Genomic DNA, 18,188 nt, shown 5'->3' on the forward strand with positions numbered 1-18,188 from the left:
TCTGACCGCTCCTTGGCTTTGACCATTGCATATCGCATCGCATCGACCTTTTTTTGCTTGCACGGCCGCTAACGTAATCGTGGCCCAAGGGTCAAATCTCCGATCCAGCCTCTCAGCCGCCCGGAACGCTAAATCACCAAGCCAGCTGACGGCAATCCTTCTAGTCTTGGGCGAGGTTGTTTGTGTGGGGGAGCAGAGACGGAGCAAGATGGGGGAGATAGAGAGGCAGAGGCAGACAGACAGGCAGACAACCTCACCAGCTCTCCCCATCGAATCGGCTACTCGCTTACTTACTGATCAATTCCCTCCAGCATCTCATACCGTAATGCGGAACGCCTCTTTTGACATGCCGTAACGAAGGATTCCATGCCTTGCCTTGCCTTGCCTTGCCCTATCAATGCTAAACAATTGCTCAGAGCAGGGTTGAGAGTCGGCTAGCTGCCCCTCCTCGGGTCACGATACCCCGCGATACCCTCGCTCTCGTTGCCTCAAAGTGATCGTCGTCGACTAGCCCATCTTCTCAGACGCGGACGAGCGGCTTGCGACCAGCGTGACCTCCTGACTTTATCGTGGGCTTTGGATGGTGTCATTCGCATTGAGCCGGGCAGACGACGGCATTAAGGGGCTGCGGCTCCGATCTTGGGACGTTCAATTCCTTTCGACATGGAGCTTTTATTCCCGCGACATTCGTCCTAGCTGTCAGAATCCAGTACTACGGTACCACTATATTATATTACTGACTCATTTGCATATTTGACGTCTAATATTAAGTGCCACCCGACTATCTTGCCCATCACCTCCGCATCGGCACCGGGCATCGCTTCGGGCGGCGCTCACAACCAACACATTTCCTATCCCGTCATTTCCTATCCCGTCATTTCCAGGGCTGGGCGCGGTTGGGTTCGGCAGTTCTGGGGGATCCCAGAACCTTGGAAATGGCGTGTTTGGACTGCTACCTTGTGAGGTAGTACAGAGTACTTGGCATCTTTCTTTCTCTACCCGTCGTCCAACCAATAACCTCTTCCTCTGCCCGTCCCAACCAATAACCTCGTGAGGACAATCCCCCATGCCGCAAGATGAGGGGTTCCATCAAACACGCGACTTTGGTGTCTAAATCTGTGCCCGGTGAAAAGCGCGGCATTTGGGTGAGCGGGGGAGATTTGACAGGTCTTATCTGCCGATATGCGGTGTTTACACCCACTTTGCCTTGCTTGCTTTTGTGAAGCCATCACTAACATATACATCCTACAACCACTATAACCAGTAAGTCTTCTTCACCCCCCACCCTATTTACGCGGGATTTCTCGTGGCAGGGATTCATAACTCGTAAACGTCCATCGTACATGCTATTCTGCCTTTTTCTTTAATTATACAAGCGCTTAAGCCGCAGTCTTTGGTTGGGTATTATTGTCTCCCCTTCTCTTCTTCTCCTTCTTCTCCTTGTTCTTCTTCTTCTCCAGCTCCTCTGCTTTAGTAGCCCAGACACTGCGTTCCACATCCCACAGCGGCTGCATCACCTTGCTCACAACGTTGTCAAAGATGGCGCCCTGTGTCTCGTCGCTAGCTCGCCGCCGCTGCTTGAGCTTTCCGTGGCCCCAGTAAGGCGTCACGCTGATGTCCTTGCTGGCCTTGTCCTCGCTGTATTTTAGCATCATGTAGTCTGCCCTTGCTCCGCCAACGTAGTTGCCTGAGCCGACGGTGAAGAAGCGTGTCTCTCCGATGGTGAAGCCGCTGACACGGTTGACGCCAATTGTTGTGAAGGACTCAATGGGGACTCGGCGTAGTCCATTAACCGTTTTCTGTTACCATGCGTGAGCTGTACTGTAGCTAAACAAAGAAGCTGAGGGAAGCTATCTTACGTTAAGAATTCCTCTTGGTGGAGGTGATGCCGGGACCATGACTTGTGTTTCTCGAAGATCAATGTCCTTTGCAGTCTTGAGCTCCGGCACCTTTTCCTTTAGTATTTCTTCAAACCGTGTCGTCGCAAGCCGTAGCAAAGCCGTAGGCTTGATAATCCCCGTCTACAACACAATCAGCCTCGTCCCTCTCATAATCCTCACCTTTCACTCCAGATATCAACGCAAATCACTCACCCTCTTTTCATCCAAAGCCTTATACACATCCCCTTCCTTCACACCCTCCTCCCTCCTCCTCACAACCTCGCCCTCCCACGCATCCAGCCTCGTCACCAACCCCCCCTGCCCCCCCAACGCAACAACCTCCCTCAGCACATCTCCTATCCGGTTCACTTCCCTCACCGAGCACCCCGCAAACACCAGCACGCCGAGGTCATGGTACAAATGTATCGCGCTCTGCTGTAGTGCCTGGGCTGAGACGCTGTTTGCAGGGCCTCCGATGGGGACTTCGGCCAGGCGCCGGGGACGGAGGGCGAAGCGGGTGAGCGTGGGGAAGACTTGCAGTGCTGGAGGGAGGCGCGGCATCGTCTTCTTTTTTGTGAAGGAGAATGTGTGATGGGGAGAGGAAGGTTTAGCTATTTAAGGAGATGATTCAATTGCACGAATTGGTGGAGGATACTTTGAGAGAGAGAGAGAGGGATGAGATAGTTGTGAATATCGGATGATGATGAAATGCAGGCTGGCGACGACGAAAAAGGTGGCGTTTGTTCAGCCTTGCATGGAGATGAGCTGTGATAGGCTGGAAGAGATGAGACTTGGGATTTTAGCTCCGTTGAGAAAGTGGCGGGGCGGTGATGACATTGTTTCTTTGGAGCTTGAAGCTTGAAGGTTGATCTTTTGTCTCTCTTTATTTGGTTGCAGCATGAATGTGGTCTTGAGACGAGAGCCATGATGCGTCCTAATGCTGAGCTGAAGAGGCAAGTCATTGCCATATATAAAGGTGAGCGATATCTTTGCCCGCGACGGCATTTAAATGTTGTATTTCCCGTCAAATTTACCGAGGGTATTAACCATGTCCGAACAAAACATCACAACAAACACATCGCGTCGCATTTTCAATTCTAAACAAATTCATACTTAACGATTATAAACTGAATAATGTCCATTAGAATTACTATATCTTGGTCGTGAATATCCCCTCGGATACGGCTACTTCCGCCCTCGTCTACATAAAGCCTTCATGTCTCGTGCCGCCGAGCGAGACGAGGACAAGATTCGCGCAGGCATCAAGCAAGCTGAATACGTAAAGAAAGGTAAATACTCTCACCAATTACAAACTATCATGATTTATAGAATCAAGAAGCATTGACAAAGTGTTTTGTATAGAAATCGAAGCTCTGTAAGATCCTCCCCAAGCCCATCGTGATGAAAGATAAGTACATGCCAATATTATCAAAGAATATACACCACGCAACCACACCACCACAGAATGCCAATCTACAGCACCGCTGCACTCATTTACAAAGAATCCAAAACGAAAAAACCATATACATGCCATCCTCAACTCTTCCAAATTGCTAATAAATCTCCGATGGGGGGTATAATAGGTACTACTTGAAACGATATCGAGCATTGAGAAAACGATATGACAGCGATGCGTGAGTTGAAACAAAGAACAGATGCAGGGATAAATATATAGGATAGTATAAACAGGCATCGCTCTTTGTTGGTTCAAACGGGAATAATGTTGTAAGAATAAAGTAAAGACGCTGGTGGGACGTATATAATATAAAACAAGAGAATCCCTCCTTAAAACTCGCAGCCATAGATGCACATCAAATGTAGAATCAGAGTTGATCCAAAAAAATGTCCTTTTTTTTCACCACCCAAAAAACAAACGAAAAAAAAGAGGATGCAAAGAAGAAAACGCAAGTCAGAAAATTATTCAAAACAAATTACTTTGATGACCTTGGTTCATTCTTTCATGCAGCCACCTTCTTCTTCTTCGCATACCAAGCCCCAAACTCGAGACACTCTCCCAGAGACGTGCCGCTCTCGTCCATCAGATCGTTCATCATCTTGGTCAGCCACATGTCCAACTCGTCTTGACTCTTCCCGCTGACATCTCGCAAGATGGGCTCGAGAGCTTGCATCTCCTGCACCTGAGTCAGCAAAGCCGTCTGACGCAGCGCAATCTGCCCCGCCGTCAGCGTCTTTTTGTCCGACTTTGGTGCCGACGCCTCCTTGCCCTTGGACTCGGGCTTGCTGTCGGTGGTGATGACACCGCCGATGCCCTCCTTCTCCCAGCGGAATTCGCTCAGAGGAAGGGCTATTCTCCGGGAACGCACGTCGCCCAAGGTTTCGTATTCCTGCAGCAGGGTTGGGCCAATAACGGTGCAGGGAAGAGGGTTGATGTCGAGCTTCTCCAGCGCTTTCGTCAACCACGAGTTGTATTCGGCAATGTAGTTGTTTGAAGGGACTGAGAGGGGAGTTTGCGGGTTAATGACATAGGCGCCAAGACTGGCGGCGGCGGCCTGCTCTTCTGCATCCTCTGCCGAAACAGTGGACGTGGGAACATGGGGTCGCAGACTTCGAATGACGTGGTCCGACTCCCAAATCTCGAATGTTCCACCCGGTCTGACCATGCGAACGCACTCCTCAATAAAGGGCTGCATCATCTTGTTGGTCACAGCATAGCTCACATCTTTGACCATGACCAGGTCGTACTCCTCAGAAGGGGTCGGCCAGGGCATCTGACGCAAGTCGTGCTGGACAAATTTCCACTGCATGTCGGGGCTGGGCTTCATAGCGTCGTCCGAGGTGCTGGAGCTGTTGTCGGGGGCCAACGGCGCAATATCAATGCCGGTGAAGGACAAGCCGCCGTGGCCGCGGCTCTTGAAGTAATGGTGGCACATGTTGCTCCAGAAGCCCGACCCGCAGCCAATCTCCAGGACGCGCTGAGGAGGCTTCTTGATTAGGTCCGGCGACAGCACGGGAGCGCCAATGACTTGGATCAGCAGCATCGTTCGCAGGACCTGCCTGTGCAACTCGGTGAGATCCGAGGGCAAGGGGTAGACGAGCGTGTGGTCGTTGAGAAAAGTGCGGCCATTGCGCTGGACAAAGGGCCGCGAGGCAGGCAGGCCGTCGGTGGCCGAAGGGTCGGTCGAGAGGATTGTGCGCGACGAGGCGGGCGTGTGGCCGCTGGCGGACGAGACAGACTCGGCGCGGCTGGTGGGAAAGCCCGTCATTTGTTTGTTGTTGTCCTGTTCTGGCGGCGACTGGACGTTTGCATTTCTACCGGCGGCATCGACGACAGTGGAAGCGCTGCCGCTGAGCCTGGCGCGATGCAGGCGGGAGAAGGTCCTGGAGGCCCTGCTGCCGGTAGAACTGGATTGAGTCGGGGTCGGGGGAGGAGGATGAGTATGAGGATGGGGGAGAGGAGGAGGAGAGAAAGGGTTGGAGCTTGTCGAGGCTGGAGCAGAAGCTGCTGAGCCGGTGGCGCTGGTGCTTGTGCTCTTCTTGGTGTTGGCGCTGGTTGCTGGACTGAGCTGCAAACTGGCGCTGTCTGGCCCCACGGAGGCGCTGGCGGCGGGGCCGAGGGCGCTGGAGCTGGAGCTGGACAGTTGCGAGTGGCTGCTGGAGCTGCGCGAATGTCGCGCTGGGACAGAATGCAGAGCGTCCGACGTCGAATTGGGGCGCCGGGCGTGCTGTTTTTCTCGTCGCGCGGCCCTGGCAAAGTTCCTGTCGAGGGGCAGCGCGCCGAGAGTGCTGGAGTAGAGGAAGACGGCGCTGTAGTCGGACATGGTGGGCGTCGTCGGTGGGCCCCAGCCCCGGGACCTGGAGGGCTCCAGCGTGTCGCGGTATGGGGGTGTAGCAGGTGTCGATTAATTGAATGAGTGAGCTGGGGGGTCGAGGGACGAGGGCACACAGTGTAGCGAGCACCAGACTGAGGTTGGTTGTGAGCAGTCAGTATCGTACTGTACAGTGCTCAATGGCCGTGCCGCCCCGTTCAATGCCCACACGACTCGATGCCCTGGCAGTTCCGCAATTGTTTCCCCCTGTCTTGCTGCAGTCCAAAGGGGTTTCGCCCGCTGTGGCGCCGGCCAGGGGCAACAGAACAAGAGACGCTGCCGTGTTTGCTGCTTGGCAAAAGGCCGCACAAAGTCCCGGACAACTCGAGCGTCAGGGTTCGGCGCGTGCCCCCCGATTCGAGGCCGTGTTTCGAGTCGTCTGTCTCAACTCGAATTCAGTTTTTTATTGCCCGGACTGACACTCCCATGCATGCAGGCTCCGCAAACGGCCTTGCCGGGCTGCGATACCGGCCAATCAGCGCCGGCGCGTTGCTTGTCAAGAGGGCTCACCAACGCAGGCGATTCCCTCTAGGGACGCTGAGCCGGTCTTCTAGAACGATTCTGAGACCGCGGGACAAGGGACTGACGGTTCCGGCGCACAAGCGGAAATGCTGCTCTCTGCAGGTTTTGCGCCGGTAAGCGCCCGGTAAACAAAACGGGCCAAGTCGACAGGAAGCGAACAGGAGCGTTTATTTTGTCGTGTTAGTGGTGCTGTCTTTGTAATGCCCCCCAATCCGTCGGACTGCAGATTGGTCCCTGGCCTTGTCTTTGAAACAAGCCGGTGCGGACACTGTCGCGCTCTGTATTGTGTTGTGTTGCGTGTGGGATTCGCGGTGCGCGAGTTATTATTACCTGGAGCTCTTTTTTGTCTGTGCAGAACGACGCGATCCCAAGGTGGATGCGGACGCAGACGTGCGCAAAAAGCCTGGATTTGGCAGCTGCTCGTCAGTACAATACTGTAACACTCTCGTGCAAGTCCCTGGCGTTCGTCTCTGTTGTGGCTGTGAAGGTGTCGTCGTTGCTCCCTTGTATTTTATTTGGTCTTCCGATTTGCCGCTCTCTGTCCGGGTTCAATGCTCCCTGCCGTTCGCTTGTGTTCGAAATTCCCCGGATTCAGTGGCGTGGTGCTAGTAGCTGTACGAGGATGCCCTCGTGCTATGGCTCCAAGCAGTGCAAGCGCTCGTATGTACTCGTACAGTAGAAACACGTCCTAGAGAAGCAAGCAATGAAGCGAGGTGACGTATCATCCGACAACGGCTGGCGGTTGAAGAATGGTGCCAAAACCAGATGGCACAGGGTACTGTAGAGTGCCTGTTTCAACGTTTCAACTGCTGCAAGTCGTCGGCGCCGTGTCAGATTGCCGTTGTTTTCAGCAACGTTTGATCACACTCCGTCACAGACAACCAACAGGAAGCATGGACCCCTAGCAGCGCACCGCGTCGGATTGGCAGCCAAACCGCCTGGACACGGTGAAAGCGAAGCGAAGAGGGCAAGACGAGGTGCCAACTGCGCACCGTGGTGTGTGCCTTTGATGCAACGATGCAGCGACCTCGACGTGACAAGGCCTGTACTGATCGTATTGTTGTCTCTTTTGTTCGGCCCGTGCGATTTCGAGTCGACTTGGGGATGCCGTTTGCTTTAAGCGTCCGCAGCGATTCTGCTACAGCACAAGCAAGGCTGCAGCGCGGGAATTTCTTGGCTCTGACCGACGTCTGTGTGGAGACTCGATTCGTATCTGTGCCATTAGCGAGCCTGCTGCATCTGATCGACGGCGGTCTTCATGCACTTGAGTCAGCGCGGCAGGTGATTTCCATTGAAGGTGAAGACTGCATGTATGCAAAAAGTGACGGGATACAAATAGGGAAGAAGAAGATGAGATGGGATAGAGGTAGGGGAGAGGTTGGTTGGCTGGTGGAGGTAGAAGAAGAGGCGGGCTCTGGCTCCAGCCCAGCACGCAACGACGGCGAGGTCAATCAGACGTCACACCGGTCTTTGGTGGCTTGGAGCTCCCTCTCACTCTCACTATCAAGCTGGAAGCACAAGCACAAGCACAGCATGAGCAAATCAAAAAGTTCCCCCCGTTACCGCATTGAAATCAATGCAATCTAGCCAAGGCCGGCCCTTCTTATCTCGGCATTTCTTGGGTCTTGCTTCAGCCCATCAGCCAGCCCCGTCCTGTTCCCGCCACCTTATGCATCTTCCTGGAGCTATATCGATTGCCCAATTTCGCAATCTCACCAAGGTGTGTCTGGACCCTGCTTCTGCCTCTTGCTTCAGCTTGCTTCAGCGTTCCATTTGCCATTCTCTCTTTTTCTTTTGCTCCGTCGTCTGCTAGCTTTTGCTACTACCTACAGCTAGCTACAACTGCTACAGTAGTCCTGCTGCTAGCCCTTCGATTAGCTGCCAATTGCGTGCCATTTCTGTTGCGACCGCAGCAACCCGCCCGGGATGTGTGGAGCAGCCCTGCGTTTTCCCCGCGTTCATCGCTGGAGTCTGTGCTTGTGCTCTCGCTGTCTTTGTCTTTTTGTCTCGCCCGATGGCTCGCAGCATTTTGCGGTAAACGGATTCTCCAATTTGGGGGCCCGTGCAGCAGGCCGCTTCGCTTCTTTGGTTGGCTGCAGCTCTAGTTCAGTTCATCAGAAATTCTTGGCTCTTCCTAGCAGGATCCGCCGTCATCCAAGCGGCTGATTCCAAGCCTCGAGCTGGACCAATGGCTGGCCAGCAAAGACGGGAACCGATGGAGCTCCAAGCACACGAGCATGCCGTCAGCTGTCGATATAATTTCCTCGCAGATTGATTTCAGATGAGATGATCTTAGACGTGTTGAACGTGACTACCACTATGTTACTTCAATATCAACAGCCCCTCCTCGCTGCTCTCTACTAGATCAAGAGATGATGGGAGAATACCTAGGCAAACCAAGACGCGTACCGCCAAATCCCTGAACTCACACCATTACCGTGCATCAGCAGCTCACCGAGCAAGTGGCCTCGTGACGTCTTGAAGCATCTCTCACCGTCGTCGATAAGACCCTCCATGCCCCATCTAACCAACCACAGCCTGCCGCCTGCTATCAGCTGCTTTGACATGTCCATGTCCATATCCATGTCTTTCGGTTGCGATTCTCTCTATCCGATCAACTCCATCTATCGTGTTCGGACATGTTCCAGGAAAAGGCAGGCCGTTGCGGATGTGTTGCCGATGATCACATGTGCATGCCGGCAAGAGACATTACGGGACTATGCTCCGGCTTGTCTCTCCGATCAAGACCCAACTCGCTACGGCCGCCACCGACTATTTGCATGCTTGAAACTCCCGATAACAGTGCCTTCACATTGCTTTACCTAAAAGTTTCCTTTTGCCAAAAGGACGTGCCCAGAACGCGAGTAGCGAAAAGGAATAAAGTGCTAATCTCGACAAACAAGTCTCGGCACCGACGCCGAATGGGGAATAAGGCCCGCGACAGGTATCCTCATGCCGTCGAGGCTTTCTTGACTGCAGAATCCCATGTGAAATAGGATTTATGCGGTCAAGATTTTGACTAGCATCTGGTTAAAGTTCCGTGAGTCCTAGTAGTCTTGCGCTGGCTGCAACTTTCGTGCAAGAGAAAACAAATTGCGCACTTGGGCGATAAGCTGGCGACGACAAAGGACGTGTGTATCTGGTTCTTGTAATTCCATCAATTTGTTCCACTGGGAGACGGCACCAACTGAGTTCTGAAAATGCATGACGTCGATTGCTATTATAATATTACTCAACAACTTGAACCGTAATTATGGACTAATCCAGTGTAAGCTGTAAAGCTCTCTATACTCCTACGTATGTGTTGAGCATTGGATGTCAGATATCGCGTCTATGGATACGGTCGTAGCGTGTCCCCGGCTATCGCTCCAGAAGTAGCTCCGGTTTGATGATCCCGATGTGAGATTGTCCGGTAAATAATAAGGTGCACCCACATCCTGCAAACTATGTGTGCAAGTATCTATTTCAAGATGCTTTGTTCACACTTTTAGATCTGGCCAGTGCCTAGACTTGCACACAGGCATCAACACATGATGTAGGTGGTGGTTTGTATTCCATAGCTCAAGGTCGACAAACTTTCCCTCTGTAGAGAAAAAAAACTACGTGGCCTCTTGAACCAAATCACTCTGCACTTCACTTTAATTAACAAACGTGGCTTGCAATGACTATAAAGTTGATTCAAAGCCCACCAGATCTTCAACCTGGCATGTAGTTGTTATCGCACTTCAAAACGCCATAGATAAGATCACGTGACTTTTACTCTCACTGATTCGGTTCATGCGGAGCAACTCCCGCACGTGATTCGCCTTTCCAGCTTCTCGACGCAGTTTGTCATCGCCAAAAGCACATCGTCAACTCCAAAGCGGCCCGGAATTTCCAACTCTCGATATCGACAGCCACTATTCTTCCGCACAGGTATTAGTTGCATCTTATCTAGTGGTAACATCTCAGTATTGCGCTCGCTCGTTTATTTTTTTCATATTTGTGAGTCGCCCTGGCGGACGTGGCCCCTCCATTTTGCAGTGGGACCCTCACCAATTCCCGCTTTCGTTCGCGTGTCCTGACTTTCAAAGACATTGGCTGACATCTCCCTGTGCAGTCGCCTTTCAGCTCGCGGCAAACCGTTTGCACTTGTTATATCCAAAACCTCAGGATTTTTTTTCTCGCCCGCCCCCTCTTGTCTCGCCGTTTTCTCAACTCTCCTTGTTCCGATCAGAGCTTTACGCCACCCCCCCAACCCCGCGGTTTGCTACTCCTCACCTCGGCCAGCTTACGACGTAGCCTCGCCCCCGGGATTCAGACGAGCTCAGCTATCCATGGACAATTGAGATCGGATCCGGCTTCACATCCGCTCGACTGCACCGGCCCATCACAGTTGCATATGCTAGGGCTCCCGTCTCGCCGAACCCATGCGCAAACGCGATAATCCGTCCTGCGTCCCTCGTTTCGAACAGCGCGTCTAGCGGAAAGATTTCTCCCACCCTCTCCCCGACCCGGGCTCTGCTCCAATCACTCTTCAACGCGTACTAGACAACAAATGACATCTGCTCCCGACTGGCTTGCCACGACAGACTCGCCAACCCCCTTCCTCGACCGATATCCTTATAGTCCAGCCTAGGCCACTCTCAGAACCGCCCATCGGCGCGGTCCTGAAACGCCGCGGCTTCAGAGCCGACCTCTAAAACGTCAAACACAATCTCTGCGGCATGTACTCACAAAGCCACCAGCAGGGACACAATGCCCGGCTGAATGGGGCGGGGCGGGGAATGCCCAATATGCTGTATAATTTCCAGCAGCATGCGCAGCATCAGCACCCCTCCCAGCCCCAGCATCACCAAGGGCTACAGCACGACCATATCCTCCCCAGCGCCAATGGGCTGGGCCATCACTCATCCTTCGCTTCCGGTATCCTCTCAAGCTCGGCCTCATTCAACTCTGCCGGCCTCTCAAACGGGCACGCGACCAATGCTAGGGCAGGGCAGGCTCCGCAGAATGAAATGTGGCAAGAACAGTTGCGACTTCACAAGGAGGCAGAGAGGGCGCATTCTGCCATGACTGAACAGCAGCAGCCGCACTATTATGCCAGACTTAAAGCATCAGAAAACAGGGGCATTGGTGGCCCTCCTCCCTCCAACGGTAAGACCCAGGCGGACAGCGAGAACGATCCGGCAGATATGAGAAGGCCGTTGAATGTGGAGAAAGGGACGACTCGCCAAGATTGGCACAATATGGATATGAGCGGCCAGGGACTAAGAAATCTCGCCTCGGAGCTCTTCCGGTACCATTTTCTAAACGAACTCTACATCGCCTCCAACAAGCTCACTCGCCTCCCCAACGCAATTGGAGAGCTTCGCCAACTCCGACACCTAGATGCCTCCTTCAACCAGATCAGCGAACTTCCCCCGGAATTGGGCATGTGTACTTACCTGAAGCAGCTGCTCCTTTTCAATAACAACCTCCAAGAGTTGCCCTTTGAGCTTGGCTCTCTTCATCAGCTGGAAATGCTCGGCATTGAAGGCAATCCATTAGAACCCAGCATAAAGCAGGAAATCATTGAAAAGGGCACAAAGAGCCTGATTAATGCTTTGATGGAAGGAGCTCCAAGTATGTCGCTGTCAATCGTCCTTTTGTTCATACTCCTTGCTAACCTCTCCTTTTCCCAGTTCCTCTCCCCCCTAGCCCGCGAAAAGAAATCATCATTCAGGAGGACGTTCCCGAATCGCTAGAACGAATCAGGGTCTTTTCATGGAATATTCTCTGTGACAAGTATGCAACAACGCAAACGTATGGTTACACGCCCACCGGGGCTTTGAGCTGGGAATATCGCAAGAACTGCATCCTGGAAGAGCTGCGGATACGAGATGCCGACTTCCTGGCCCTGCAAGAAGTCTCCACCGATGCCTTCAAGGAGGACCTTAGCCCTGAACTGGCACAGATGGACTACAAGGGTGTGCATTGGCCTAAGTCCAGAGCCAAGACAATGTCTGAAAAGGATGCCCAAACTGTTGATGGTTGCGCCGTGTTCTACAAGCAGAGCAAATTTATCCTGCTCGACAAGCAGTTGATTGAATTTGCTACAATTGCCATCAACCGACCTGACATGAAGAACCAGCATGACGTCTTCAACCGCGTGATGCCAAAAGACAACATTGCTGTTATTTGCTTCTTTGAGTCCCGACTGACGGGTGCTCGCATCATCCTGGTCAACGCACATCTCACGTGGGACTCGGCACTGGCAGACGTCAAGCTGATCCAGACGGGTATTCTAATGGAGCATGTGACCAAGTTGGCAGAGAAGTACGCAAGGTGGCCTGCTGTCAAAGACAAGAAGATGATTACATTACCGAGAGGCGAGGATAGTGACGAGCCACCGCCACCGCCGCAAGCTGAACCAGGCCCTAGCCAAGAATACCGATCCAACACTGACATTCCACTCATCGTCTGTGGTGACTTCAACTCAACGAAAGATTCTTCGGTGTGGGAACTTATGTGCATGGGTCGCGTGCCGCCAGATCATACGGAGCTGACCAGCTTCCACTACGGAAGCTTCACTCGCGACGGTATCGAACATCCTTTCAGCTTGCGAGACTCCTATGCACCCATTCAGAACACACCGGATGAGCTGCCCTTTACCAACTACACGCCCGGATTCGCCGACGTCATCGACTACATCTGGTATTCAGCAAACACCTTGGAAGTTGTCGAGCTGCTGGGCCCTCCTGACCCGACATATATGAAGCGGATCCCAGCTTTCCCCAACTGGCACTTCCCAGCCGATCATATCCAGATCATGTCTGAATTTGTCATCAAGAACCGCAAAGACAAGAAACAAGTGTCAGAATAATTTTCTCATTTTCCCTCTCCTCTTTTTTCGTTCTCTTTTTGGTTGGCATGGTGGGTGGTGTCGCGTGGATAGAAGGATACAAAGGGTAGGACGAAACCGCTAGTGATTGAACGAATGGAAACCTCTTATGCCTGAAATCTGGATGTAGTTTTGGGTTTTGTAAATGGAGTCTACGGAATCATTTTCTTCACCTCTTATCTATCTATCTCTCTCTTCCCCTCGTTTTTCTTTTTTAATTTTGTTGTTTTTCGTGCGGAGTGACAGCGTGGCTCTCGGCCTAGCGGAGGAAGGGATACGGCAGGAAAGTAGGCGACTGTAACAATGTATGTGTAACGGGGGGGTTTTGGTGGAAGCGGGGGGAACAGCGGCTCTGTATAGGACTGGTAGGAGTTGATGCGCTTTTTTGCACTATTTATTATTGGCTTGGCCAGTGTACTATGTGAATTTGTTTTGCTTTAGGCTAGGTACTTCTTGTTGAGTGAAAATGAGAGTTTTCGAGTTGTTAGTTTAGGGTAAGACGTGCGGGTGTTGACGTCTGATCTGTGAGAATCCGATGATGAAAGGCGTCAATTGTCGGTGAAGACTGGAATCGATGCAAATTGCCGTGAGATGACTGAGTTGTCTATGCCACGTTGTTTTTGCTGGCGTTTCACATCACCTTGTGAAGGCGGAGAGTTGCGTGGATGATGAGGAATCTGACGTTGATATCCGTTTAGTCGGTGAGAGTGAGCCTCATTCACTGCTTGTGACGAGAGATTGTTGGGAAAGAGATTGCTGTCTTGAAAATTATAAAGACTGTTCGTTTCCTCCGATCTTGCTGCTCTTCAATCATTCCTTTCTTTTCCTTTATTCTACTTACAGATGGAATCATCGATGGTGCTTGCGAACTGATTCCAGTGATATGCCGGATTTAGTATCACGGAATTGATGAGCTGGAATTGCGATCTCAACTCGAATTTGCGTTGGCCCGATCAAAGAATTAACGGTCAAATTCAGAGACCGGCCAAACATTTTCCAAGTACACGATGAATACAGGGACCTTTATCCCCAGGTACTTCGATCTTACGAAGAGATTTATCAATCAGTATGTATGAATGTCATGATCCTCCTTCCCCATCCTTGTGACTCTACACATCTTTCTTGCCCATTGCTTGACAATCAATGATGATGGTTGGAGAAGTGGTATTGACCTCCTCTTCGCATAGTATGCCAAGTAACGGTCACCAACGGCCGACGTTATGCTTGGGAAGAATGAGTCCAAGCATCCCACCCTACGAAGACAACAGGACAACAGGACAACAGAAGAAGGAGAGAGACTACCTGGCGCAGTTTCCCATCCATCTTTGGACCACTGAATGTGTCAATCAGAACTCGCATTTGAGCCTCGATTCAGAACTGGCAACCTAGCCACCACAGATCTTGCTGTTTGCAGCAAGCAGCTCCCTAATCGCATTGCGATGGTTGGATGACCATCTTTAAGAAACGACCAAATCACACTGAATGTAAGTACTTGACTCGGAAGCCCCGTGTTGTAAGAGAGTGCGAGGCTAATTGTCTTTAATAGCGACAAATCCATTACGGCAACGCTCCTCACTACGAGAAACGGAACTTGGAAAAATACTCGACGACACAGAGGCGATGAAAACTCTAATACGCCCACAATTCACATTGGAGACACGAAACAGTTTGGACCGATGGCTGTTGCAGATCAGGATAATAATTACAAGGCGCTCTTCACCCAACAACGCAAGCACAGCCTAATGCAAAGGATTGAGGGAGCCGGGCTGACTTCGTCTTGGCTTGCAGATGGAAGATTGGTTAGGCTTGTAACGCTCTTAACTTGATGAGCACTCTCCAGCCGATTGTGCTGCCATGGCCATAAGAACGCCATTCAAAAGCGGACATCAGCCGTCATTGCAGCTGCACTATGGGGGATCGATTTGGGTGAGCACCCTCTGTATAAGGACGAGAAGACCAAAGAGAGCAAGGAAACATCAACGAGGGTCGATGAAGCACCATCCACCAGACACAGAGAAGCGTGTTCCGCAAAACCGATGATGATTCATCCAAGGTAAGCGTACGCGCTCTGAATGGAAGAATGGATGAGACTGATAGAGATGTGAAGCACACCGGAGAGGATATGTTCAGCGTATGGACGCCGGCTGCTCAACTGCTGAAGCTCCTCGACGACTTCTTCTGTAGCCATGCCAGTTTCTTTAACTGATCTGTGACGGCTGATCGAAGAGAACACCGACGAAATACAAGAGTGGACGGACGAACCTAAGGAGAGGCCACATCAACAGCAAACAACCTCCATGGAACAATCGTCACAACAAGGACGTGACGCGGATGGATCCTCACAGTTGGTGCCGCGCACTAACATTTTACCTTTTCGACACGACCCTGTTTCGGACATACCCAACCTCAATCAAACTACCAGTATCCTTCCTGTAAGTTTGATCATTTCGAATTACTCAAGCACGGAGCCTCTCCCCGATCTCCTAGGCGGTTGATTACTGTTGCTACCCAAGTCGCAAACTCCCGGAGAACAGATGACACATATCATCTAACGTCTTCACAGCAGTCTGACGGATTGAGAAGACACAGAGATAAGCTGCGTCGGCACGAGTCACCACTCGAAGCAGCATTTGGACAATCCAGAGCCGAAGAGGATTGTCAAAATACGACAAATGAGAATCACTTTTTGGCAACTCACGCCATGAATGAAATCTCACTGGATATCCACAATGCGTACGACAGAACACGCAAGGCTGCTCGCCAGAACATAGACCGTTCTTTACACCATGCAGCCCTCGAATACCTGATGCTCAATAACGATGCGCCACGCTACGAGGATCTTGTCGAGCAATTAGGCAGAATCGAGCGTGGCGAGAAGCTAGACTGCGGCTCCCAATCGCTGGTCAAAACGGGAATCAAATTACTTTACGAAGATTTCTTGGAGGATTTCCAATACTTGGGTTACACTGGAAAGACATTTCATAGTTGCATGTGTATATGCAGCACTGAAGTCTGCAACTCATTCTGGCCATGAACATCCTGGCGAATCCGCAGGAGAGCACCCGCAATATTTTCCCTCGCCGAAGGCGATTCCGATGAGATCGGAGCCATGGCCGCTTTTATTCGAAACTTTTCACCGAATTCGCGAGCAAATGACGATCACACAAGACCCGCAAGCTGCGCACATCTCGAGGCCGCACTTGACCTCCATCCCCCATTTTGCGGATTCATACTCATTATTCCACCATGACAATATATAACAGGTTCATCGCCTGTGTCCGAATCTGACTCATCCTCTTCGGTCGCAACGACTTTGTCGTTGCCCTTGCCAATCTTGATGCTTGCATCTTCATCGGAGACACATTTCTCTCCTTCCTTCTTGGTTTCAACTGTCTCGGCTTTGCGATGTTCATGAATGGGCGCGTGAATATTTGTACATGTCCGAGATGAAGACTGTATACCGTTGCGATGCGTACTCAGAGCAAATGTATCAGTGGATCACAGGTGATGGTGCCGCTCCTCTGAATGCTATATCACTAGATCCTGGACAACTATCACAAGTCCCAGGCGATGATTTTGTCGAGCGAAACTGGCTCTGGCAAGTCAACCCAGGTCAGAAGTGGGATCCAGATTGCCTGCACCCAGCCGCGCCGACTGGCTGCAACCGAACTCGCCAGTCGAATTGCCGACGAGATGGGGGTCGTCCTTGGCGAGGAAGTTGGCTACCAGATTGGTGGTGTCAGTATGATCAACAAAAATAAGCAGAAGAAGACTCGGCTCGCGTATATGACCGAAGGCGTTCTCCTTTGCCAGCTGGGCATGGACAGACAGAGCGACCTATACCCTTATGAAGCGAGAACAAGAAGAAAGATTGAAATCTCTTTACATGACACCCGGCGGCAGACCAGATTATACTTCTCTAGCAAATTCGACTCTATTTACGTTTGTGCCATGTGCGACTCCGACTTCCCTTTAGGAAATGCATACTACAACAGTTCGACACAACTGGTGTTGCTTAGTATGTTATTTCCGTAGCCGGGCAGCATCAACCTAATCGACAAGGAGGTCTCAGTCACGCCCAATTTCACAGGCTACAAGAACCACAAGGGGACGATCGCAAAGATCAGCAACAGCCTCTTCTACGGCGATGCTGGCCGCATTAGAGACCCAGCCCGAGACCAATTCAAAGCAGAGGAAATCATTGGAATTATTCCAACTATATACCCAACCCGGTGCTAGGAGCCGGACGACCTAGCCGGTCCGTGGGGAGTGTTCACATTGAGTTGGAAGGGGCGCATCAATTGCCAAGGCGACCATACGTCGGACCAATGCACTGCAAAACTTGAACATATGGCGAACGTCCAGTGCGAGTGTACGAGGTGTGGCCAAACAGGCCATAACGCAACTTGTCCAGACCGCGTGTGTCGCAACTGTGAAGTTCAAGGACACAATGCCGATGAGTGTTTGCAACCGCTGCTCTGCTCGCAATGCGGCAACCTTGGCCACGTTTCTTTCCAATGTGAAACAAAGCATGTTGCTTATTCCCTTTGCCAAACCTGTCAGCAACGAGGACATGTGGCCAACAATTGTGCCTCTCTTTACATAGGTACCGTATTACAAAAAGATATATAGAAATGGGATTTTGGAAGGAATTGGCACTATTGACGGCGGCATGCAAGTTTGACCACTGAGACGAAGCTGGAGGGCGGATATTCGACATCAACTAGATGGACGTGGAGGTTCAGCCAGGAGAGCGAAGGTATAAATCTTCCATGAAAGAAAGCAACGACAAGGATCGCATCAGTCATGGTATGGACGCTGGGCAGTGGATGGGCTAGAGTGTGGTATCAAGAGTAGAGTAAACGTACATACATACGATCTGTAATCTACAATATGCCAGGGAGATGGCATAAATATTGATGAGCATGTTTTCATACTGACATTTCCTCCCCTCGTGGTCTTGAGAACTCTGTCTCCATCTGTCGACTGTTGGCTCTACTAACGGATGGAGGGGGTGATACTGACCATAGGCTATGATGATTCGGCTCTCTAGATACTCCTTCATGTCATGGATACAGCCTTCGGTATGCCCAGGTT

The 18,188-nt window shown here is 51.5% G+C and overlaps 6 protein-coding genes across 6 annotated transcripts; 4 read left to right on the plus strand and 2 right to left on the minus strand.

The window, feature by feature from the left end:
• Nucleotides 1-983: 983 nt before the first annotated feature.
• V8C40DRAFT_51642 (uncharacterized protein) lies at nt 984-2,624 on the minus strand. The gene is made up of 3 exons (XM_083223062.1): nt 2,094-2,624; nt 1,860-2,021; nt 984-1,799 (listed from the first exon to the last, which is right to left on the minus strand). Exons 1-3 carry the CDS (start codon nt 2,439-2,441, stop codon nt 1,380-1,382), a joined length of 930 nt encoding a protein of 309 aa, XP_083071079.1. The 5' UTR covers nt 2,442-2,624; the 3' UTR covers nt 984-1,379.
• A 108-nt stretch (nt 2,625-2,732) lies between these two features.
• V8C40DRAFT_250023 (electron transfer flavoprotein regulatory factor 1) lies at nt 2,733-3,688 on the plus strand. Its single transcript, XM_083216876.1, has 4 exons — nt 2,733-2,856; nt 3,026-3,169; nt 3,243-3,255; nt 3,464-3,688. Exons 1-4 carry the CDS (start codon nt 2,805-2,807, stop codon nt 3,516-3,518), a joined length of 264 nt encoding a protein of 87 aa, XP_083071080.1. The 5' UTR covers nt 2,733-2,804; the 3' UTR covers nt 3,519-3,688.
• Nucleotides 3,503-5,772, minus strand: V8C40DRAFT_51659 (class I SAM-dependent methyltransferase). The gene has a single exon (XM_083223063.1). It carries the CDS (start codon nt 5,657-5,659, stop codon nt 3,839-3,841), a length of 1,821 nt encoding a protein of 606 aa, XP_083071081.1. The 5' UTR covers nt 5,660-5,772; the 3' UTR covers nt 3,503-3,838.
• A 4,783-nt stretch (nt 5,773-10,555) lies between these two features.
• Nucleotides 10,556-13,155, plus strand: V8C40DRAFT_51733 (Endonuclease/exonuclease/phosphatase). Its single transcript, XM_083223065.1, has 2 exons — nt 10,556-11,833; nt 11,893-13,155. The coding sequence occupies exons 1-2, from the start codon at nt 10,936-10,938 to the stop codon at nt 13,071-13,073; spliced, it is 2,079 nt and encodes a 692-aa protein (XP_083071082.1). The 5' UTR covers nt 10,556-10,935; the 3' UTR covers nt 13,074-13,155.
• Nucleotides 13,156-15,703: 2,548 nt separating this feature from the next.
• V8C40DRAFT_250032 (uncharacterized protein) lies at nt 15,704-16,184 on the plus strand. The gene has a single exon (XM_083216877.1). The coding sequence runs from the start codon at nt 15,793-15,795 to the stop codon at nt 16,123-16,125; it is 333 nt and encodes a 110-aa protein (XP_083071083.1). The 5' UTR covers nt 15,704-15,792; the 3' UTR covers nt 16,126-16,184.
• Nucleotides 16,185-16,241: 57 nt separating this feature from the next.
• On the plus strand, nt 16,242-17,594 carry V8C40DRAFT_250033 (DEAD/DEAH box helicase family protein). Its single transcript, XM_083216878.1, has one exon. It carries the CDS (start codon nt 16,662-16,664, stop codon nt 17,124-17,126), a length of 465 nt encoding a protein of 154 aa, XP_083071084.1. The 5' UTR covers nt 16,242-16,661; the 3' UTR covers nt 17,127-17,594.
• Nucleotides 17,595-18,188: the final 594 nt, after the last annotated feature.

This window comes from Trichoderma camerunense (assembly GCF_050948025.1).
Source record: "Trichoderma camerunense strain CBS 138272 chromosome Unknown V8C40scaffold_13, whole genome shotgun sequence".
In the NCBI taxonomy this organism is placed as follows: domain Eukaryota; kingdom Fungi; phylum Ascomycota; class Sordariomycetes; order Hypocreales; family Hypocreaceae; genus Trichoderma; species Trichoderma camerunense.